This window comes from Cupressus sempervirens, chromosome 5 (genome assembly GCF_028749045.1).
Source record: "Cupressus sempervirens isolate cs-2001-9-10 chromosome 5, ASM2874904v1, whole genome shotgun sequence".
Taxonomy (NCBI): domain Eukaryota; kingdom Viridiplantae; phylum Streptophyta; class Pinopsida; order Cupressales; family Cupressaceae; genus Cupressus; species Cupressus sempervirens.
Window position 1 is genome coordinate 346932227 of NC_143122.1, and position 26201 is coordinate 346958427.

At 33.4% G+C, this 26201-nt stretch overlaps 1 protein-coding gene across 1 annotated transcript; it reads right to left on the reverse strand.

The window, feature by feature from the left end:
• Positions 1 to 6159: 6159 nt before the first annotated feature.
• LOC149556123 (pentatricopeptide repeat-containing protein At4g38010-like) lies at positions 6160 to 6552 on the reverse strand. The gene has a single exon (XM_089829706.1). The coding sequence runs from the start codon at positions 6550 to 6552 to the stop codon at positions 6160 to 6162; it is 393 nt and encodes a 130-aa protein (XP_089685832.1).
• Positions 6553 to 26201: the final 19649 nt, after the last annotated feature.

Consider the following 26201-nt stretch of genomic DNA (forward strand, 5'->3'; position numbering starts at 1 on the left):
CTTTGGTCCTATATTTATATGTAGAAGTTTAACACGTGAGAATATTTATGCTTAGATTTTTATGTACACTTAAAATACTAAAAACTAGTTTATTATTCTTACAATTTATTCTAATTTTAGTATTTCTACATAATAAAATAAGTAATTTAAATTAATTATTTTAGTTATTGGAAAAAAATTACTTTTTAATATTATTGCCAAAATTAAAATTAAAAGTATATTTTTTCAATTAATGCAAATCTATTTTATTTATTATTCTAGAGATTCAAATATCTCAATATTTTTATTTAATGAATTACATAACTTATATTAAATAAAAAAATTATAAATATTAAGAGGCTGAAGCAAAGATTAATTATAATTAGTATGTGTTACAAGTTATTATTATTATTATTATTATTATTATTTATGAATTTGGAATATAATCTAACCTAAAGACCTCCCAAATAAGAGGCTCACAATTTACCATTGTGTTGTATGCTCTTGCCTAATAATTATTTTAATTATTAAAAAATAGATTAAAAAAAGTTTTACTTTAAAAATTAAAATAAAAATAATATTTTTCAATTGTGACATATTCTATTTTATTTGATACAAATTTATTTAAATGACTATTCTAGAGATTTGAAATGTTATTAATTTTATTTAATAAACAAAACTAGTTTTACGAATTATTTTAATTAATAAAAATTGATATAATTTTTTTTTAGATTTAATTTTCTACAAAAAAAATAAAATTATATATTTTTTCAATTAATACTAGAGAACTTTATTTGTTATTATAGATATTTATGAATAATATTTTTATGAAAGGTTTTATTATTAATTAAATAAATAATATTCATATTTTAATGAAAATAATGCAAATTATTATTTTTTGAATATAAATTCTTAACATTCTTATGTAGTTTTTAATTAATTCATTAATATATATTTTTAAATTAATTAATTAAAATAGATGACTTTTTTAATGAAAATAATATATGAATAATATATATTTCTAATTTTTCCTGTGGGTTGGCCTTTTATTCTTGTCATCTTACCCTATATTTCTCCTAAAGGATCAGTTTGAAGGACTCCTTTTTTAATCTAGCCTATTTAGCCTAAATCTGGCATATTTAATTAGCATGACTTAATGTTCTTGGCTAATTCAGAGATAGATTTTAGGCTAATGAGTCCAGGACTCTAGCCTCAACCTTTCTTAATAAAAGGATATCCCTAACTGATGGAGTACCATGCTTATTTAAGATTTTGATAATTTTAATTGGTTTTCTAATTCTTATGACATAGGAAATTTAGGTCTTGAAATGGCCTATTTTTATGGATTATAGGCATTAGTTCTAATTATCTCTTTTGGAGCTGCTAATATGTTCTATTATGGATTTAGAGTATGATATTGTCTATGGGTTAATTTTTTGATTATTAATTCTTTTGACTAATAATTATGATAGTCTAATTTCCTAAGGTATTTATCTACAAATCTTATAGCTTAGATTATTCCTCACTCGTTGCCAACCTTTCTAAGTAATCAATTATTTCTAGCATGTCTTGTGGTCTCGTGATGAGGAGAGGGCATTAAGTAATCTTCAAATCTATTGGTATCGTTATCCTTTTATATAAAACCATTTCCATTACCATTCCTTCATATTGTCATGACATAAAACAAATCATTTACATTTCTTGCATATAACAATAGAGAGAAATTCATTCATGTTCACTGTTATAACCTTCCTGACAAAGATCAAAAGCCAATAGAAGGAAACATAAAGACTTAATAAAAATACATTTCATTTAATGTCAAAGTCAACAAAACATCAATGGCTCTCTAGTTAAAACTAGAGAGCCCAATTTCCTCTCACAACCTATTCCTTATTCCTCTAACCACTCTGTCGATCTCTCCCCACTATTACAATAATGTCTTTCTTTTAAAGACAACCTAAAATGGTTACAACCATTTACCTTCCCATTTCCATTCCTATCCATATTCAAATTTTCATTAAAAATTTCATATGATCTCGATTACAATAACATAATAAATAGACCATTTCACATTATAGTTCCAATGACTTAATAAATAAAAAAATTTGGAGGTGAATTTAAACTATATAAAATTAATAGAGGGAGGTGCCCCTGCACCATACTCTCAAACTTCAAAGTTTTCCATGACCTCATGGAAATGCATTGATGAGAATTTGCACCTCTTCACCATCATTGCTTCAATGCCTCCTCTACTTTAATTATCTCTTTTAACTGACTCTATCAATGGAGTTATGTTGGTCACCTCCAATGGTTCCTTAGCCATTGCATAATCCACTTATCCATGTTGCATCACAACCTCCTGTCCCTCACCTGGGAATCCCACCATGCCTCTCTCCCTAGTCTATTGGTGACACAAAAAGGACCATCCTCTCAGGCCTTGGATCATCTCTTATGATCCTTTGGTAGACCTCTCATGTCCACCCATTGTAGCTGAGTAAACTAGCACCATTCTGCAACCACAAACCTCAAAACAAGAATCTAAAACAACCCAACACTACCTAGTGTAGATTCTATCCATCTACATGCTTAGAATCTTCTAAGCTATGATACCAATCTAATGAGGAGAGGTCATCGAGTAATCTTCGAACCTATTGGTATCATTATTTTTTTATATAAAACCATTTCCATTACCATTCCTTCAGACTGCCATGACATAAAAAAAATCATTTACATTTTTTGAAAATAACAATAGAGAGAAACCAATTCATGTTCAATTTTATAATCTTCCTGACAGAGATCAAAAGATGACAGAAGGAAACATAAAGACTTAATAAAAATACGTTTCATTTAATGCCAAAGTCAACAAAACATCAATGGCTCTCTGATTAAAACCAGAGAGCCCAATTTCCTCTCACAACCTATTCCTTATTCCTCTAACCACTCTATCGATCTCTCCCCACTATTACAATAATGTCTTTCTTTTAAAGACAACCTAAAATGGTTACAACCGTTTACCTTCATGTGTCCCTTCCTATCCATATTTGAATTTTCATTACAAATTTCATATGATCCTGATTACAATAACATAATAAATAGACCATTTTACATTATGGTTCCAATAACTTAATAAATAAATCATTTTGAAGATAAATTTAAACAATATAAAATTAATAAAGGCAGGTGCCCCTATACCATCTCACTGTTATTGTTTACATGACTAAGCAAAAGAAGGTATTCAGTCAGAATCTTCACACTAGTTGAAGTCTTGATCGATATTTATATTAAATACTTGTATCTATCTTTATAAATGATCAATTATATTTATAATCCCCTCGGTTGTATACTCCAAATAATTTTTTGAGACCTCTAATCGAGGATATGCCTCTTAGATACTTTGTGATTTTAGGACTTATCTCCAAGGCAAGATTGGAGATTTCCTTCCCCATTCTTTCCTACTAGTGCCCATTTGAATGGAGGACATGTAAAATAATTTTTATTAATAAAATATATTCTAAAGGCTTTGGCCATTTATTGATTATTTATATATATATATATATATATATATATATATATATATATATATATATATATATATATATATATATATATAGACACACACACACACACACACACACACACACACACACACACACACATATTTATATTTATTTTTATATACTAATATTAAATTTAGTATAAAGTTTTGAAGGCAATTTAATTTTTTTAAATGTGATATTATCATTGAATATATATTTTTCCTATTTTATTCACTTTATAATAATATTATTTTTGAATTATAAAAAATAAAATTTAGAATGATTAGTTTAATTAATTAAAAATATATATAAAGAACCATTATATTAAAAAAGAAATATACTTGTTATAGAATCATTTACCAAGAAAATATAAAATATTTTTATACTATTATTTCACTTATACTTTTAATAGTTGATTTGATTAACACATTTTCTTTTTCACAAAAATAAATAACTTTAAAGCTTTATAGAATTAATTCTATTATTTTTTTGTACCATATTGTTATTTATTTAAATTTTCAAGTTAATTAATTAAAAAAATAATTTAAAATGATTATTTTAATAAATAAAAATGAAAATAATAATTTTTTGAAATACAATTTGAGATATTGTATGTTGAACATTTTCTTAACGTGAACATATTTTTAAACAATCACAAAATAATTTTACCATAATGTAAAGAAGTTGTGGTAAAAAAAGAATATAATGAAATCCCACACTAAAAGTGTATCAACTAATTAATAAAAAATTCTTTAACTAGATATAATCCTATACTTAGTTGTCTATGTAGTGACATATATCTACATTAATATATACTTATGCTGATATGATTTGTTATGAGTTTTGAACTTGGAAGCTTAGAGTTATAAGGCTTTAATTTTTGTGGTATCTAATTTTGGTATCAATTATTAAATTAATGTCTCCCACAACTTACCCATGTATATTATAAAATATATATAAGCTAGTAGTAGTGGCATGTCAATAGGAAATATAGTAAAGGTGCATATGAAGTAAACTCCGCAACATGACATGAAATTTAAACCTATTTAACTTAAGAATTTTTTATTATTTAACTAATAAATATTATATTTAAAATAGAACATTGAAAATTTTAGATATATTTGGTAATATTGTTAGAAATTATTATGAAATAAATTGTCTATATGTCATTAAACCTAGTATATAGTGCAGTCTATTTAAGTTGGGTGCTCAATATGATTTTCTGTTAGGATTTTCTTTTTCTTTTTCACAATTTTTTGTCTAACAATAAATTTTGTCTTACCTATTCTTAAGGTTAGATTTTAGTTTGGTTCATTGCTCAAATATGTGAATGGTCAATTTATTTTACATACAAGATATAAATTGGTTAGTATTAGAGTTAGATTCTAATTTTTCCTATAGTATTATTTTTAATTATTTAATTTAGTCTTATAAGACTGTTGGTAAACAGATTTGTCACTATAGAATTTTCCCAACGGAGTGTGTGGCAAATCGATGTCTCCAATAGTTGGATAGGCCCTTGGTATGGGGCTTTCCTCTATGTTTAGAGGGGCAGCTCCCTTCTATGTTATAATTTTTGAAAGGTTTTCAAATAAAGAATCTAAAACTTCAAAGATCAAGAGAAAGCCGTTCAGGACAAATGCACCACATGACCTCACAAATTTCTTGGGTAAACAAGAATGATAACAAAGGTGATCAAGAACTACGCTTGAAAGTAACCAATATTACCAAGTACATTTATTATTCATAAAGACTCACACAGTACCATGAGAATGTCTACTACAACTACAACTATTTTGATTTTACAACAAGAAATCAAGAGCACATCTCCTTTCATTTCCTTTCACCAAGAAGATAATAGAGATTTTTCAATTTCAGAGATAAAAACTATACATACTTTCCAAAATTTATCTCTTGATCAAAACTTCAGCATATTGTTTTCTTATTTAAAACAAAAAAAGTCCTTTTTACAAATCCCAAAAGAGCCCTTATATTGACACAAAGGTTAATAACGACCTTTCTATGGTTAGTAACTACCCCTCAAATATGTGATTTGGGTGAGGTTAATTAACCTCCGCAAAATTAACCCTTAAATGACAAAGATTACTAACTGAAATGTATGGCTTGGAACATGTCTTTAGATGATCGAATCATTGATTTGTTGAGTTATTTGATACAGACTCTTCTTCATGATCATCGCCAAGTTGACAAAGAAACAATCATTCACAACCTCAATTGCTCATGCACTAACTGTAGTCTTGATAGTAATACTACAACCTTGTCTTCCCATTGATATAGGTTATAGAATTTTCAATCCTTTGGGACTGATTTTGATGAGCCATTATCATATCCACCTTTCAGCCGCTACATATGTGTTGGAAAAAATAACATAATGCCTTGGACTTTTAGTATCTAACTAAAACAAGAATTCTGCCACACGTTCTCCTAATTCTATATTGGAATAAATTCTACAAGAAGCCAACAAAGATGCTCATATGGTGGCATTAGGCTTTACTCAAATATTAGTAATCAAGTTGTATGCCTTGTACAAATAACCAACACAACCAAAGAGATCAACCATGCAATAGTAGTGTTCTATCGCAGCAGTCACATTATAGTATTCATTCATAGAATTGAAGTACTTCTAGTCCTCATCCATGAACCCTGCATGGCACCAAGCTGAAAGAAATCTAATGAATGTGATATGACTTGGTTTCATGTTTAAAGAATTCATCTTCTCAAAGAGATCCAAGGCTTCCTTCCCAAACCCATGAATAGCTTTCCCTACAATGATTGCATTCCATGAGAACACATCCCAAATAGGCATGTTGTCAAACACAATCTGTGCATCTTCTACACTTCGACATTTTGCATACATGTCCACTAAGGAAGTTCCAACAAGAGTATTGAACTCAAACCCACTTTTAATTACATCATTGTGGATAGCCTTCCCATGTTCTAGGGCTGCCAAATTAGCACATGCAAGAGGGATGGTCACAAATGTCACTCCATTTTGTTTCATTCCCATCATTGACATCTCTCGAAAGAGTTGTAATGCTTTTCTAAAGATCTCATTCTATGTATGCCCTATAACTATTGCATTCCATGAGACCACACATCATTTCGACATCTTTTGAAACAAATTCAGAGCCTCTTCAACCTATACATTCTCTCCAAATCCATCGACCAATATGTTCCACGAGAACAGATTTGGTTTGGGTATTCTATGAAATATTCTCATTGCTTCTTGCATATGGCCATTATAAGCATAACCTAGGAGTAAGGTGTTCCACAACATAGTATCCCACTCTTACATTTTTTCAAACACTTTATGTGTATCCTCTATTCTAATATGCTATGGATCAGTGTAACCATAGCTACCCTTAACTAGTGTTGGTGTACCCCAGCTATCTCTATGCCCTAGTTTGATTGGCCAAAATCTACAAGCTTGGTATGGTTCTCATCTAATAGTAGGACATTGGTAGATTTGACATCATGGTGGAACATGGGAGGCTTAGCATCTACGTGTAGGTACTCCAAAGCCAATGCAATCTAAAGTGCAATGTTCATCCAAGATGACCATGATAGTAGAGTTGATGAAATCTCGCTATATTTGTGCAGTCGATCATAAAGACTTCCATTCAGGATGAACTCAAATACAATGATTTGCTCACCTTTTTTGAAGCATAGGACTATCAAGTTAACCAAGTTAGGATGGTTGAGCTGGAGCAACACAGATAGTTACTCTTTGAAGATTTGTGGATTTTGTATACCCAACTTTGGTACTGAAGTTATATGTAGCTTGCAACATCTCCCATATAGCATAAGTCCAGATATAGTCATAACTAATATTATTATGTTTAAGGGTTTCAATGCTTCTAGATAAGACTGACATCATTCTTGAGATAGACAGTGCACACTTCCTTAGGATGAAAAAATAATAATAGTAGACAAGTCACCACTATTATAATTGTGATTGGAACTACTATAGCTATTGCTAGTTTGTTCTATTCTTGTTTCTCTTGCTTTATGATACTAACATTGTCAATAATAGGGGTGCAGGTTCTAGCTTTCATGGCATTTAGGAATGTGAGATTCATTATGTTAGTGTTTGTAAATAGATTTCAAAAATTTGTCAGTATGTTTCTTCTTAACCTTCAATATGCCTCCTATCTTGGTACTTGCTTTTTAGATGATCTTACTTCCAGTGCTTAATCTTAATCAACTGAACAAAGAGGTTAATAACTATTTCAAAGAGGTTAATGAATACATCTTTTTGGAGAGGTCAATTAACCTCCTCAAATATACATAATTTGAAAGTTATCATTAACCTTCTTGAGAGGTTAATGGTTAATGCTAAACTTGAAAATGCATAATTTGGGTCTCTCCATTAACCTACAATAACTTGGGGCTCAAAAATTGGATTTTGAAAATTTTAAGTGCTAGGCAGAGCTAGGAACAAGCCATAGATATTCAAGATTCAAAAATTCACAAAAAATTAGAGAAGGAATGACCATTTTAATGGTTTAAACAAAGCATATTCCTAGAATCACCATAGCACTGATAAAATATCAATTGAGACAATTGATATCTGGGCAACAGTTGGCTCTAACTTGGGACAAGGACTAACAAGGATGAAGCTTGAATCCAAAATAACTAGAATAAAATAGTGCTTTATCCATTGGGCTATAAAATAGAGTCATTTGAGGGACTAATTTACAAAAGAGGGAATGAACACCAAAAATGGGACAACACAAACTAATAGGAGCACACCAAAAACTGGACAACTTAATACAAAAAGGTGTACAACACCTTTGACTAATGATAATGCTTCAGGTGTTGCTCATTATAAGGTAAGGGTAACTGTGTACCAATTAGGTATGACAGAATTAAAAGAATTCTTTCCACGTACCTCTTTAATCAGGAAAGGGCCTTGTTGTAACAGGAAATCAAATAAACAAGAACCATAACTAATGCTAAGTTCAACAGAACCAAAAAACATTAAGAGGATAGAAAAGTTATGATGGGACTTTGAAACTCAAAACTTAAACATTAATATTCAATTGCTAATACAAACATGGCTCTCTAGTCGAAGACCAGAGAGCTGACTCTTTCCTCACACTTATGATCTCTCCCTCTCGTAACTCTTTTCTTTCCTACTATCCTCTATATTCATTCGGTTACACTTTTTCTCTATTTCAAGAGATGCGAAGGTAGTTATACAACTAACTTATTTTCTCGATATTCCCATTCTCTCAAGCATTTAACAATGCAAATTACAATGCTATTTTACGCACATTACAATGTAATTCTTTGGGATTTTAACCCTTTCACAACATGGTTCCATTAAAATCAAAAGGACTCAAACATTAAAATCTTATGAAATTTGCCATGATTGACATGAGTTGAGGTGCTCCCACACCAAGCCTCTCCATAAGGAGTTAAATTTTTGATGTAAGCCCTTTGGTTCTCTATGCTTATCACAAAGCAAGACAAGATCACTTTCTTTGAAACACCCTTTGCTTAGCCTTTTTATCAAATAAATTCTTAAAACAGGATTGATGTTCCTGAATTCTATTTACCACCACATCCCTCTCTTCTTCCAACTTGGTCAAATATAATATTCATTTTTCAAGAGCATCTTTGAATTCATGATTCTCAATAGCATCTTGTAACTTCAAGGCAAATAATTCTAGAGGAAGAGGAAGAGCTAGCTTAGTTCCATCTAGGATCTCAAAGGGAGATAATCCCATTGCTCTCTTTTTAGTAGTATGATTTGCCCAAAGTGCATCATACAAGTGCTAATGCCAAGACCTCTGATTAACATCTACCAATTTCCTCACAATGGTCATAATATTTTTATTGCTCGATTCTACTTGACCATCCTTATGCAAAACAATCAGAGGAATGAGAGAGAATAATCCCATATTTATAGCAAAAGGTTGATATCTCTTGGGAAGAGAAGTTGGTAGCATTATCAGTAACAATCTTCGTATAGACCCCAAACCTAACCAAAATGTTTTGCTTGAAGAAACTACACACCACATCTGAAGTTATTTGTTTGACTGGGATGGCCTCTAGCCACTTAGTAATATAATCAATTGCCATTAAAATGTGAGTATGTTCGATAGTGGATGAATGATGGATAGGACCAATGAAGTCCAAACCACTTTGTTGAAATGGTTCTTCAATCACTACTAGCTTCAAGGGTAGTGTTGCTAATTGGACTCGTCCTTTGAAATATTGACAAGAGTCGCACTTATTGACCCATTCTTCTACATCCTTCAACATCCCATTTCTCAAAATTTTGTAAACTATTAGCGATGTTGAGTAATGACCTCCACATGCTTCATTATGAAACAATTGGAGTAACTCCTTTTTCTGTTCAGAATCTACACACCTTAGCAAGGTACCATCTATTCACTTCTTGTACAAAGCGTCACCCCAGATAACATACTTTGTAGATTTCAATTTTAAGGTCCTCTTCTCTTTGGATGATAGATGGGTTGGGCATTCTCCATAAGTCAAAAAATAGGCGATATTGGAAAACCAATCATCGGTATTACTAATGAATAAGACTAATGGAATTTCTTTCTCTTTCTCTTCTTCAGTTGAGGAAGATCCTTTCGTAATAGCTTTACACAAACCTTTTCCTCTGACAAGCTTTGTAGGTTTGATATCAACATCATATTCTTGTACTTTAGCTATCCAAGAGGCCCTTTTGTTAACATTGATTTCTTGTTGTGTTAGAAGTTTCTTCACTGCTAAATCAAGAACAAATGCCTTGGAGTGAGAGTTTAGGATGTAAAACATAAATTGTTTCACTACTCTAACCAAAGCATATGCATTCTTCTCAATCAAAGAATATTTCAATTCATGCTTCTTAAGAGGGATACTCATAAATGCTATCAGGGCCTTGGTATTTTCTTTGTCAGGTTGTGTAAGTATAGAAAATAAAGTGTTCTCAGATGCATAGCAATACAAATGAAAATTTTTAGAAAAATCTGGATAAGAAAGGGTAGGAGCATTGGCAATCAGAGTTTTGATTTGTTGGAAAGAAGCCCTAGCTTCCTTTATCCACTTAAAATTTTTATTCCCTTTCATCATATCCAAAATTGACTTTGTAATCTCAGATAATTCTAGTACAAACCTTCTTATGAAGTTTATCTGCCCAAAGAAAGACCTAACTCCTAGTTTACTTATGGGAAGTGATAGTTGTTGGATAGCTTTCACCTATTCAGGGTCTATTCAAATACCCTCTTTAGAGACAATATGCCCCAATAGTTTTCCTTCTGTCACTCCAAATATAAACTTCTTAGGATTTAGTGAGATGCCATGAGTTTGACATCGATGCAAGATAACTTCCAAATGGTGCACATGATCTCTTCTATGTTTTGAAAACACTATAATATCATCAAGGTACATCACAATAATCTTATTCTTGAGATCTACAAATGAATGATCCATTTCCCATTGAAATGTAGACCCAACATTTATCAACCCAAAAGGCATTCGATTGTAGGAAAACATGCCCCATGGAGTTGTAAAAGTTATTTTATGTTGGTGTTCCGGTGTGACACTAATTTGATTGTAACTAGAGAAGCCATCTAGCATTGACATGAGTTCTAAGCTAGATACCAACTACAAAATATGATCCATGACAAGGAGTCCATAATTATCCTTAAGTGATGCTTGATTTAAATTGTAGAAATCAACACATATTCTTATCTCACCATTCTTCTTCCTGACGAGAATGATATTGGCTACCCATGTTGAATGGTGAATGGGATAGATAATCTTTACTCTAAGCAGCCTATCAACTTGATTGAAAATAGCATCAACAACCTTGGGATTGAATTTCCTTTGCTTTTGCCGAAAGGGAGTTGAACCAGGTTTAAAAGGAATTTGATGTTTAAACTTCCCATTCATGAATTCCTTAAGATCTTCTTAACCCCAAGAAAAAATGCCTTGGTAGGCTTTCAACAACTTTGTGAATTCTACTTTCTCTTTAGATGACAAATTTCTCCCTATTAGGACAATCTTTGGAATTTCCTCAGAACCAATATTTACTTTCTCATAATCCAAAAAATTAGAAGATTTAGTATCTTCAACTTTTTCTTTCCTTTTATCTTCTTTATCAAAAAGACTTTCTAGGGTGACTAATCATCTTGGGACAACATTACCATCCAATTGAATAACCTCAGGGTCATCTTCTAGTGTTCCATTATGATTATGCAATCCTTCAAATTTTAGGTTTGAAAATGGAGGCCTTCCCTCAAGAAATGCAATGATTTTCCCATCATCATCAAAAACTTGTCAGTATCGATCATTATCAGGCACACTGGGTCTATGAATAATCTCTATTGTGTAAACATCTCTATTGAACTTAGGGTGAGAAATATTTAGAGATGCAAAGATTTCAAGAAAATCTACTGTAGAATTTTATTCATGAGGGATAGCATATAAAGAAAAAGAATCAAAATGTTCAATCTCATCCCACACTCTATTTCTAAATGCCTTCAATTTGGCATTCTTTGTTTGATGTTGTCTTTATACCTGATTGACAACTAATTTTGCATCTCATGATACCTTGAGTTGTTTGATTCCTTTTTCTCATGCATACTTGAGACCAAGTAGAAGAGCTTCATATTTTGTGGTATTATTAGTAGTTTCAAAAGCCAGCTTATAAGCTTTCAAGAATTTCTCTCCTTTTGGTGATATTAACACTATCCTAGCACCTAAACCAGAAGAAGAAGAACTTCCATCAAACTCAATTGACCATAATTCATTAGTTATATCAGGCATAAGAGGCTTAGTTACATCTTCTTTAGTGGATGTCATCATATACGTTCCATGTCTAGTATCAACATACAATATTTTAGCTCTTGGATCATCTGATTTCAAGACTGTATATTTTGCTTTAGGTTCGGGATTAGGCTTAACCTTTTTATCTCCAATTAGGATAAGGGCATGTGACATGTCCATCTTGATCTCACCACCAAGATCTTTGCAAAAACTTCTACTCAAAAGCATCCCATAACTAGCAGGAATATCAGCAACCAGGATATTCAATTTTAACTTCTTCTCAAGATGTGTTGCAAGTGCCACTTTAGTATCTTTTAATTGGCCAACTAGCAGAACTTGTTTTTCCTCCATAGAATTGTTGGAAATGATTGAAAAGATCATGAATGAAGAATAATAGAACTGGTAAAGAATGTTTTCAATAATTATTTTGTCATTGATGTCAAACTTGCTACTTGCAGGAATGACAATTACTTTAGTGATCCAAATACTATCAATTGGTTGATTGACAAGGATGAGGCAATCAATAAGATGTAACTAGAGCACCTAGAGAAAGATTGAAGTTATGATGTTGTAATGAAGTATAAGGATCAACTAAGCCATTAATGAAATAGTATATTTATGACATACTCTAAGACATAGAGAATGGACACACTAAAAAACATCAAAGATTTAAGGTTTAGCTAAGTCATTTGTAAAGCCTAACTAAGTTCATTAGAGAGAGCCGAGCAAGCTAGTTAGTGCCAAACATATTCTTAGTTGTAGCCGAGAAAAGTTCAACTTTAGTGTGTGCTGAGTGATCTTCAAGTACCGAGTGATCTTCAGGTGCTAAGCAGCCTTCAGGTGCCGAGTGAAGATCAAGTGTCGAGTAAAAGATTAGGTGTTGAGCATGATGCAGGAGCTGAGTAAAATAGAAGGAGCTGAGCATTAGTAAACCAATAATGCCAAGTTGCTGCATTATTTTGAAAATTCAAGGTTTTGCTAGATCTGAGCCTACATGGTTATTATCTAGAATTTTGTGAACTAGATAGAAGATAAGAATGATGAGTTAGTGGCATAGAACACTATGTAAAACATTTTTGGTGAACACAGCTGGATTCTAGACAAAGTTTCTAGATGAAGATGAGATATGCGATAGATACATTGTATCCTACCTAATCTATTGAAACCCTAAATTTGGAGAGGAAGAATTGAGCGGGAAAAGTATTCTAGATTTCTATCTAAGGAGTCATAAGGTCACGAAGTAGAGAGTTGGTCAAGTATGAAAGCATGAAGTGCTGAAGCAAGTGCTAAAGAGGAAGAGAGCATAGAAACTCTATTTAGATAGATGACCATAGATATGATTGCATTGGTATTATGAGAAAGAAGACTCAAGGAGATGAAGCTTGAGATGACAAGCTATTAGAGCTGCAGTGATTAAAGCCAAGAAAAGGATTGAACTGAAGTGTGATCTAAAATCTGCAAGATATGTTGTAAGTTGTATCAAATCAAAAGTCATTATTGTTACTCTCTAGCAATTGTAACAGTTAGTATAAATCATATGGATTTAGGTTGGTTTAATAGCCATGTTGTAAATTCTTTAACAAGGTGACATTCCAAGTGAATGTTCCAAAGTCCTTTAACTAGGCCCATTCCTAACAGTATGGTGAAATCCTCTAACAAGGTCAGATTTAACAGTGTGTTGTAAGCCTTTAACAAGGTAGGCCTTTAATAGGGCATCACTTCAGAAGAGTGAGAATTGAGTAGCATGTTATTGGTGGTTTTTCCCAAATTGGGTTTCCACGTAAACCACTGTATCATGTGTTGATCTTGTATGTTTTATTCTTGCATTTTGATTTTCTATAACTTGCTAAGATGGTTGTTTTAAGCCTAGATGGATGATTAGTTTAATTTTCTCACTGTAATTAATAAAAAAGTATTATTCAGGCATTTAGACATTTGATAATTAATTCAAACCCCTCTCCCCTTCCCCCCCCCCCCCCCCCCCCTCTCAGTTATTCTAAACAATTCTAACAATTGGTATCAGAGCTTTGTTGCTGATTTAGTTTAAAGGGACTAGAAGCATAAAAGATCAAAATGCCTAAGAGAGAAGTTCCCAAGCTCAACAAAAACAACTTTTTTGCATGGAAAAGTTTGATGAAGCTGCATCTTGGATCCATAGGAGATTATGCCCAAAATTTAATTGTTACTAAACATGTTGATCCAAATGGTACTCTTACTGCAGAAGATTTGAAAAACAAACAGGAACACAATTAGACAATGCTAGAAATTGCTTCTGCACTCAACTACACTGAATTCAATGATATCAAAGGATGTGAAACTGCATTCAAGATGTGGAAAGCCCTATCAGACATTTATGGAGGAGATCAGAATGTCCAAAGAGCAAAAAGAGAAAGCCTCAGAGGAAAGTTTGATGACATGAAATGGAGGAAAGTGAGAATGTTGCTCAGTATGCCTCTAGAACAAAGGAAGTGGTAAGTGCAATAAGATGTTTGAGTGGTCAATTAGATGATGATACTATTAATAGTAAGTTCTTAAGAACCTTTCTCCCTATCTATGCTATTAGAGTATCAGCTATACAAGAGCTAAGATGTGTACCAGGAAACAATCTAAGTTTTGAAGGAATAGTGTGTAGACTCACTGTCTTTGAGTTATCTAACTTTGACAACTATAGACCTAAGAGTGTTGAATCTACTTTCAAGGCCAAGCTATCACTAAAAGATACTAAACAGGTGAAATCAAAGAAGGGAAGAAAGATGAAATATGTATCCAGTGATAGTAGCATTGATGAGGAATATGTGGAACAATTAGAAGCATTACTAGCTAGAAGATTTCGTAGAGGCAAGAGAAAATTCAAGGGTAAGCTGCCTATCATTTGTTTCAATTGCAATGAAGTAGGACATATTGTTGCAATTTGTACACAGAAGAAGGATTACAAGGAAGGCAACAAGTACAAATATAGAAGAGAAGATGATAAGAGAGATTACAAAGACAAAGGCAAGAAGTGCTATATTGCTGAAGAGGATTCCAATGATAATGATGATGAAGTTGCTTATGTGGCCATGAAGGAATAGTCTGATGCAGAAGAGCCTACAACATTGGTAACATGTATGAACAAGAATGATAGATGGATCATAGATAGTGGATGCTCACATCATATGACAAGAGACAAAAGTAAGTTTGTTGACTTTACTCAGTATGATGGAAATAGTGTTAGATTTGGTAATGATGCTCTATTAAGCTTACAGAGAAAATTTCATGTGATAATGCATACTATGTTGAAGGACTAAACTACAATTTGCTAAGTGTCTCACAATTAGGCAATGTAAGGTGCAAAGTAGAATTGGGAAACAAAATTGCAAAAATCTATGATATTGATGGTAAATTGATAGGAAAAGGAGATCAAACAAGAAGTAATCTATTTTATCTTGATATGAAAAATGCTTCTTGTTTTGTTGCAAAATTTGATAATGTGTGGTTATGGCATAGAAGGCTATGTCATGGGTATGTGCAGGATCATGGTGTGCCAAAAAGTGGTGATGTGAAAAAAAAAGAGTTTGACGACGCCTAAAAGTGCTTCAAAATCCGCTCTGACTTTTTTTTACCTATCTAGGAACCAAACCTGGAAGGTTAAGCCGAGCCTTATCGGATATCCGATTTTAAATCAAATATGTGACTAATAATTATAATGATATAATAGTATGATATATTATTTAATATTATTAATATTATTTAATATTAATATTTACTTAATGATATTATTATTATTTAATATAATAATATTATTATTATAATTATTATACTATAATATAATAATAATATTATTATTATATTATAATCGTATAATATTATACTATAATAATAATATTATTATGTATTATATTATAATAACATATTATATTATAATAATATAATATAATATTTCATATATTATAATATATAGTAATGTAATATAATATATATATATATATAAAATATAATATAATAATAAAAAGTAATATCTTATAATATAATATATAATAAAAAAGTATAATATATTATAAATTATAATAATATAATATAATAATAATAATATTATATAATACAATATTTTATATTATAATATATAGTAAATTAATATAATAAATATTAAATATAATATAAAAATATATAAAATCTAATATATATGTTATATTATATATATTGCACTCATTTTATGTTATTGTGCCATATCGGATATCCGATACTTGTACATTGGATTAAATAAAATTACAAACTTGTGGGCCCTCATTTTATGCGAATTTGAAGCTAGTATTGCCATAGCAGATCGAATATCAGATACGAGATCGGATATCAGATATTAGGTATGTCCCCCCCCCCCCCCCCCTTGACTCATTTTTAACCTAAATTTAATAGATTTTAACATGATTTTGTTTGTTTTAGTTGAATCTAGGGTTTTTTTGACAAAAATGGTTAAAATTTAGATTTTTTTTTAATATATATTACGTTTTGCAATTCAATAGGAATGGCTAATCAAAATGATGACATTGAGGTAGGGAATAATATTCCTCATAACCCACCACCAAACGATCTAGTATCCCCACAAAACCCTCCACCAAATGATCCTCTACCTCCTCAAAACCCTCCTCGAATCGAGGATTTGATAAATGAAAATCTCACTAAATTGAGAGGTTTGCATAGAACATACAATAATGTACCTGCACTGGCTCCTATGTTATCCACGTTAAACACCATAGTGGATAACATTGAAACCCTTACAAACCAAAAAAATGCTGCTCTTCGTTGGCATGATGAAATGCACTAGATGTTTGATGATGGTTTGGATTATGATGAGGTCATGGCCCTCAACATAACCAAAGATGATTTGGCTAGCCTTTTTGCTAACCCAAAAATGGGTATACTAGTTGACCCAAAAAAAACCAAACTATCGATTAAATGGTGCACAAATGACACCATATGTGCAAGTTTTTGGGACCATTGGTGGATGGTCTTTGATATCCCTCCACATGGCAATTTAGACATACCATTTTATTTCCTTAGAAAATTATATGCAGAATTTGTGTTGAAACTTAAAGTGAACTATTGGAGCATGAAGCCCAACATGGGCTTAGGACTAGGAGCTCCTCAGGATAGACCCTCTTCCCAGCAAAAGAAACTTGGCACTTTTGTCCCCCCCCCCCCCCCCAATATCTCAACCCCTCCTCAAGTGCAGCATCCAGATATTATGGCAAAGGCTAGCTCTCAAACCATCAAAGCCATTCATAGGCTGAGTAGCCTAATGATATCTCAGGCTAGGTCAGTCCTACCTCCTCATGTTGATGATGTTGGTGCCAGTTCATCATCGGCTAGCTCATCACACATTTGTGTGCTTCACACTTGCATTACATGCAAGAATATTTTCCTGGGTCCCATAGGTGATCTTCCTGAGTATCATTTTGTATTAGACGAGGATACACCAGACGCACGTGTAGAGGCTACAAACCCTAATGTGAGAGAGGAGGGGAATGCAGAGGCATGGACTCCTTCGGTGTCGGTATGTGTATACATTTTTTTGTTATGACATATGTGATTTAAAGTTAATTTTATAATAGAGTAATTTTAACTTTTAAGCAATACTAACTTTTACATGTATGTGATCTTCATTCATGTTTAGTTGATGACCGAGGAGGAGCTCAGACAGATAGATAATGCTACACTCTCGACCATTTCATTTGGCCTTGAGACATCTACGGTACATTATGTTGTGTTCACATTTTTTTTTTCTATTTGATATTGTAGCATATATGGTTGCTAATCTTTCTTTTATCTTGCAGATACCACCTACCCCGAGGGGGACAAAGTGCGGGGGTGAGCCAGTATGCATTGACAAAGGAAAGGTAATTAGATGTTTTCTAATTGATTAAATATTGATGCATTCTTGTAAAATGTTTGTGGTAATCTCATTTAATTACATTCTTTATTGTATATAAGCTGTGGCTACTGGCGATGAGCCTATACAGATTCGGCGTCCTAGATCATCAGGGGTTTTCATTCGCATAGAGAGCCCCATTATATGTATAAGTGTCATTTATTTTTAATTTTTTTATTGATGCAGAGGAAAGTATGATTGTTGTTCTATACAATTTCTGTGATTTTTTCTATACCAATAATGATTCATGTCTTGCATATTTTCATTACAACTTAAATAGGCTTATATGCACCTATCCAACCGACCAAGTTGGTTACAAAGGTTTATTTAATCAAAAAAATACCAAATTACTACTTTCCCTCCAAAACTAATATGACCATTTGAATTTGAAATTCAAATTTCAAAATATAGTTTTTATGCATTCCCTAACTTTCTAAACTATTCCATTGACTAAAAATTGGTCATATGGATTTATTAAATGCAACTAAGTATGAAACTATCCTAAGACTACCCCATATTGCTCTTTTGGCCATTTTACATCATGTTGCCCTTAGGTCCTTACTAGGACTTTTATGACTTTTTTCTTTCAAAGTACATTGTTTATTACATAATTCTATTATTGGTTTTAATATATCCCAATTAACAATCAATGATGTCTTTGATCCTCTATCCTCATCTGGTACCAAGGCTCTCTTAGATGATTTAATAGGTGCCCCTACACCAAACACCCCACCTTCAAAGAAACTTTTTTCCCAAGAGTTAAGGGGTACTATCTTCTTTCCTCCCATCCTTCTAGAGGGATTTTTGCAGCTTTGCACCTGCAATGTATTACCCTGCACACCTGCATACAAATCATTCGAAACAAAAAGCATTGGATCCTTGTTACCAGTCATGGTAACCTTACTGCCTGCTAATTGTGAACAGTCATGTTTTATCCTTGACAAAGGCTGAATAACTTGTTGTTTGAGGTCATGCTGATCCTGTCTCTTATCCTCCATGGATATGTTCACTTCTTTGTTCACTCTCGTCACCAAAGGACACCATACTATTCCTATCATCACTCCTTTTGCTGTCACTATCTGCTTGTAAGAAGAATTTTGAGTTTTGTCTTGAACAATCTCATCCTTCATAACCAAAAGAGATGGCTTCAGTGGCAGATCTATCATATCATGTTTACTCTCCCTCTGCTCCTGCAAGTCCACAAACTCTTTCTTTCCAAAACAAATAACTCTTTCCTCATCACGACCAGTCAAAGGATTTAGCTTAAACTTCACACCATCTTTGTGTACTATATAAAAATTTGATGAGCCAAAATGAATAGTGTTCCTTGAGGCTTGCCAAGGCCTTCCAAGGATTACATGGCAGCATGTCATTAGAATGTGATCACATATAGCTTGATATTTTATATTCTCCTATAGAGAAATCCACTATTGCTTGCTCCCTTACAAAAATATTTTGTGCATCACTGAACCAAAATACCCTATATGGTCTATCAATAGGATACTTCTTCAATCCTAGTTTATTTACCATTTGATAAGACACTAAATCATCAAAGGAACTAGAGTCTATTATCATCTTACAAATCCTACCATGGCTCATGCAATTTGTCCTAAAAATGGATGGTCTGGTCTCCTTTTGCTACTGCATTTGTGGTCCTCTTCTCACCATCAAAGATTCTCCTTCAAGTTCAGGGTCTGCATTATTGTACTTCTTTTCTTCCTCTTCTCCTTGGGTCAAGGTGACTCTCCTCTCCTCCTTCCTAAAATCCACACTTTCTCATGGCACTTGTAGGATCGATTACCTACTCCTCCACATGTGAAGCATTTACCTATGAAAACACTATTACCTCTTCCACTTCCAAATCTTCCTCCCCTGAAACTTCCTCTTGTCTCAGATGTAATCTCTTTTCCTTTATCTTTGTCTTGATTGTTTGAAGTGTTAAACTGACTTCTTACACCTCTTCCTTTCATTGTTCAACCACCTCTCTGATTTTCTTGCCTCTCATTCATTCTTTTCAACTTCTCCTCTGCCCGGATTGGAAACTGAAAACATTCTCCAAGTGTCCTTGGTACATTCAATCCTATTTCATCTTGAATATTGTACTTGAGGCCATTAATGTATCTAGCCACCTTCTCATCTTCATCTTCTAGTTGTCCCCTAATACTCAGGGTATGAAATTTCTCAGTATAGGACATGACATCCATATCCCTCTGTTTCAAATTGTTCCTTCTTATCTTTAAATTTGGATTGCTAAATTAGATGGCAAGAATTGATTTCTCACCATGGTCTTCATTCTCTCCTAATTTGAAATCTTATTCAACCCCCTTTTGATGCAGAGTTTGCAGCAACTACCTTCCATAAGCCAATAAATGGCTGTCACAATCCAACTTAGGATTCTAGGACTTCTCACAAGTCCTCTTACCCACTCCGGGTATACTCAACCTCCAAGCCAAACAAGGCAATCCCACTTCAAAAGCCTCAACAACTATCACCAAAAATGGAGACAATCATGGATATACTATTCCAACCCAAACTCATCAATTTGTTTGGTTCCACCAAACTCCCAACACACCTTTGCACTTCTAGGGCTACAAACCTTGTAGCCTTCCAATTAGCTTCTTTGCACTTTTCTCCTAGTATCACTTAATAGCATAGGGACTTCTCCATAGGTCCAAACACCCTTCTTGGCACCTACTAAGAATCCAAAAGCTTTTGGGCTGATCTTTCTCCAGCACCCTCCAAACTACTTCTTGGTACCTAGGCCTAGTTCATCAAGTTAGGCTAGGGATTCAAGGAAGAATGGGCAAGGTGGGTTCCCAAGACCCAAAACACTTAAGGAAATCTCCAACATAGTCAATGCATCCAACTCTAGCACTCAAAATGATCAGAAGTGCTTGCAACCATGACTGCCACCAATTACCTTGCAAAAACCGGTCAAGCACATGGGCTTGCTTGACCTAGGGCCGACTTGGAAAAATAGTTGCCCTTCTCTCCAGGCCTCCAACCTCTGGCATTATGTTGCCTAGTCTCCTAACTTGCATATCCCTCAGTTTTAGAGGGTGCCACTGGTGGGAATGCAAGTTAGGGATGCATTTGTGGAAGGGTCTAGGAAACAAGGCTTTTCAGACCACCTTGTACTAAAATGCAGATAACTTTTAAACCCCAACTCCTTTTTGAGTCAAACCAAAACCAAAAGTTTCCTAACTCACCCCTGCAACTATTTCATACTCTTATCAATCATAAAAGTTCCATACAGATCTATACCAGGGTAACTACCGAGTGATTACTAGTAAATTTCTAGAAAATTGAAGTTTTTATTATTTTTTCTCCAAACCACCGTACACTCTGATCTCCCCCTTTCAACTGAGATCACATATGACATATATAAAGGTCTACATGACCATTGGAACAACCATATAGGCATTCCTTGTAGACACCTAAAAACCTTTAAAAAATAAAGTAGTTTTGTTTTTTGAAAAATTCCTGATGACATCATCATTTATTAATTAATTATTTATTTAATTAATTAATCTATTTTTATGCCATTAAATCCCTTTATCTTAATTAAAAATATTTAATTAGGGAATCCCTCCCAAAAATATTTAAATCTTATTTAAACATTATTTCCTTATTTATTAATTATTTAATTAATAAATTGACCAAAAAACCCAAAATAAATAAATAAAATTATTTTTTGCCCAAAACTTGGCCAATTTCCTTAAGACCACTAAACTCTTCCAAAATCTTCTAATCCTTCTTTAATTTTGATTAAAGGCTAATCCCATCATTTCCTACCCCTAATCCCAACTCAAAATATTTAATTAAGATTAAATATTAATCCTCATGTTTATTAAAAAAAATTTAATAAATATCTCCTCAACCCAAACCCTTGAAATAAATAAAACTTTATTTATTTTCTAAAAATCTAATTTATCCTCATCCTAAGAAGTTCTAGACTCTTCTAGAAAGTCTTCATCCTCATCCTAGAGAATTCTAGACTATTCTAGAAAGTCTTTATCCTCATCCAAAGTCTAGACTCTTCTAGAAGATGTCTTTAAACCTAATCCTAATCCCCTCCTAACCTTTTCACATTCCCTAAAAATGGGTTAAGACTTACTAACCCAAGCCAAAGTTAACAAATATCTCCTCCTTCACCCACCCTCATTAAATGCCATCCACTTGCCTATCCCTAAGCTAATCCTAAACCATCCTAATCCATCCTCTAATAATTTGTACAAGCCTAAGCAAGCTTAAAACCTTCCTAATCAAGTCCAAGTCAAAATTTCTCTCATCTCCCTCAAAATATCTCAACCATAAAACTTTATGAAGCCCACTAGGCCATAAATGACTCTTCCAAGCCCTTTTATTGCTCTTACAAGTCATTATGAGGGTCTTTATGAAGATTTTATCCCTTGAGACTCTTTTGTTGACTCATCCTTCCCTTTTCCTCCATCCTCTCACCCTGTGACATGTGTCACTCCCTGATTGGCTGTAAGGAAGAACAATCCATGTGCTCTCCTCTCATGCAATCTGAGCCCTCCATGAGCCTTTTCCCATCCTTGCATCTTAGCCCTCAATCCCTCAAGCCTCTTGCCTATAAATTGGATCCTTCCCCTTTGCAAAATAACACAATCAATGAATTAAAGTCATAATTCCATTTTAAGAAGTCATTTTACATCAAAACCATACACTCACACCCAAATTCCAACTCCATTTGAAGCCATTTTTGAAGCATAAAGTTTGAGCATACATCCTATCTATTTAGACAAAGCTACTCAACAAGAGAGCTTCTCATTGAGAGAGCCCATTAATGGCTCATATTCTCAATTGAGAGCTCATCTTAGTCTATCTTGAAGTTTATGAATTTTGTTTAGTTTGTAGAAGCTTTATTTAAATTTGGTTTCTATTAGCATACTAACATTGCTCATATACATTTTGGCATGCCCGGTGGGACCCCGCATGGGTCATCTTCATTAGCTTTTTTAGTCAAGTTTTGTATGTCATTTGCTAATTTTGGCTAATTTTTCTTGTTTTTGTGATTGGTAGGATTGTATAAATTGGTTTTGTAGGTCCACATGAGCATGAAGAAGACAAAGGAACTCATAGTCTATCTCATAGTATTTGCAGATTTTTCAAGCTTATAGGTGGACAAAGAACTTGGAATTCTTCTTCCTCTTCTTGTCTATATTCTTCTTATTCCATCTACTTCTTCTTCTTCTTCTTGTGGGAGATCTTGGCCATTTTTTTTTAAGGAAGCAAAATCATACACACTTCTTTTTAGTGCTTAAAATGAACCCCCAAATCATACTTAAATCCATTAAAAAACTAAAAAATTGCAAAAAAAATAAAATCTTTTAACAAGTGAAACTAAACCAATCCAATCATTTGCATCCTTGCAACATCAAGGTTTTAGATGCATTCATGCAAAGTTAGGAACACTTCATTTTTGGGAATTTAAAAAGAACTCCAAGTTTTCATTTCAAAAGGTTCTAAATCAACATTAAGTGCACACTAAAATCTAAATCAAACTCAAAGCATCAATCAAGGATGAAATTAACCTCATTTGCAAATATTTTAAAGTTCTTTTAAAAATCTCATGAAAACTAAGAGTCCTAAATGGTTTCCAAAAAATGTCCTAAAAGCTTTATTATTTGTTCCAAACAAATTTCTTGTTGCAAAATCTTGAATGTTTCTTAGGTTTTTCATGCATCAAATCAATCTAGGAATATCATTTTTGGGCTTAAAATATGCAAACTAGAACACAAAATCTTGAATGAAAACCAAAGTCCAAAGAGTCATTTTCACTTTTGAGTCCAAAACAATCTTGAATGATCTAAGGTTAAAACAAAGCACTTCAAAGCTCTTAAAATAACACACAAAATATCAATCTTGAATGCTCAAAGGAAAAAACTTGAATGTTTAATCACTTGTCTTTGAATGCATATTGCTAAAATAACTCTTGAGTGCCATGGATTAAAATCAAGTTTTTTTTTTTTATGAATGCATGATGATAACAAATCCAATCTTGAATTCCATAGATCAAATAATCATCTTTTGGGGCATAAAAAGAATCCACATTTTTGAAATCTTCTAAGTTATAAAAACTAATAAAGATGCTTTGAGTAAGTTTGTAGTTGGACTCACCCTCTTTAATCACCCATCAATTTAACCATTGGTTGCAATCTCAGCGCCATCTATGGGGATGGGTCTACCTAAGAGGGTGTTAAGTGCTCCACAAAGATCAAACTCCACTCACTTGGGTCTTTAGTGGTTTTTCTAAGTTATAAAATTCCTTGAATGTGCATTAATCTCACTCACACTTCATTTGGGCATAAAAATTGGACAAATCTTGACGTGGAGGGCCTCCGGGCACGCGCTTGACAAATCGAGTTTCACATATCTTTGTTTTGGGCTTAAAAAACTCACACTCAATCTTGAATGCCTAACAACCAATGAACATCGCATGGTTTTGACGCATTTTCAATGATGCTCGCATTTGTTATGTTGACGATCTCTTGAGTTTACATTATGCTGATGATGCTATCAAATTGGAATGAACATTGTATGCCATAATCACAAGTGTCTTCAATCATAGCTTACAAAATCTAAATCATCAATTGGAATAAACACATGTCTTTTAAAGCCCAAGATCATGTATGTGGTCTTCTTTTACACTTTTTAGGAGGCTTGCTTGGGGATTTCATCACCCCTGGGGATGACCTCAACTCCAACATTCCGGTGGAGTATAAAAATTGGGAGGTGAATCCAAAGACACCTCTCTTGGAATCAAGATTTTGTCACTCGGGCTAAGCCTCAAGGAACTTTATGCCCTTGAAAAGTGAAAGAGGAGAAGTGAGTTACCGCTCCTCTCGGTGGTGTGACATCTTTTTGGTTTCATCTATGGATTTGGGCCTCACGTACCTTGCGTATATCGAGGACTCCCTAGCTATAACAAATTTCATCCTTGTAGAAAGCTTCCTAGGATGTTGGTGTGTTTGACGTGGTTGCTCCAAAATTTTGTCTGCTTGTTTGTTCATAGCTTTTGAATGAATGTTTGCCAACTTTGGTCAAAATCCCAAAAAAGCAAAAATCTCCCAGCTCAAGGCATACTTAGCGTAGTCACTGCCTCATCAAAAAATCATCCAAGCTCTCCGGCTACAACCGAATCTATCTAGTTCCTTTCTTTAGAACAATCCCAAATCCAAAGTCTCTCCAAATCATCCCCCCCAGCCAGCTAGCAACCCAATCCAAAATCACACCCAAGCCTTTAGAGAGTTGTTGTCATTCTGCTAGAATTTTCTATCCAATCAATCCTACCAATCAACCAATCTCACCAAGGTTATCCCTCTGATAGAGCTTTGTCTAGGGTAATCTAGCTTTGTCACTTTTTATCCCTCATCACCTTGAGCTAAAGGTTGGGATCCACAAGTGGTCAATCTTGTGTCATGCCCATAGGATTGTTAGTCTATCCTTAAGTTGACACAATCTCCACCAATCCAACGCATAGGAAAGCAAAACTCTCACTTTTTGACAGCATGCCCTTGAAGTCTTCCATCCACGGGAAAGCCAAAAAGCTCCAGCCAATCCTTCTTAGGTCTTTCATACAACTTTGAATCTCCCTAGGAAATCCTTCATCAGCCAATCCAAAATCTACGCTTAATCCAAATCCAACCATGAGCTTCCGTGTTCATCCGTATGCAAGACCCCATCCCCATCTGACTCATCATCAAAACATGAAATCCCAAACCTATCATGATGTGTTTAGTCGTATTGTCCTTGCTCATGCCACCTCCTATTCCAATGATGATGAAAATCTTGTTGACTATGACGGGTATATTGAAAGCCTTAGAAACATTCCCCCAAGCATCCCCCAAAATCCAAGAGTTATTCCAAACTACCTAGTCATGCCATCTGATATCCCAGCTTCTCCTCCATCACCCAATCAACCAAGCTTCCAATCTTCCACCCTCATCACA

Excerpts from the sequence above, each read along its gene's own strand:
- LOC149556123 (XM_089829706.1), bottom strand. The coding sequence starts at position 6,552 with ATGTCAATGATGGGAATGAAACAAAATGGAGTGACATTTGTGACCATC.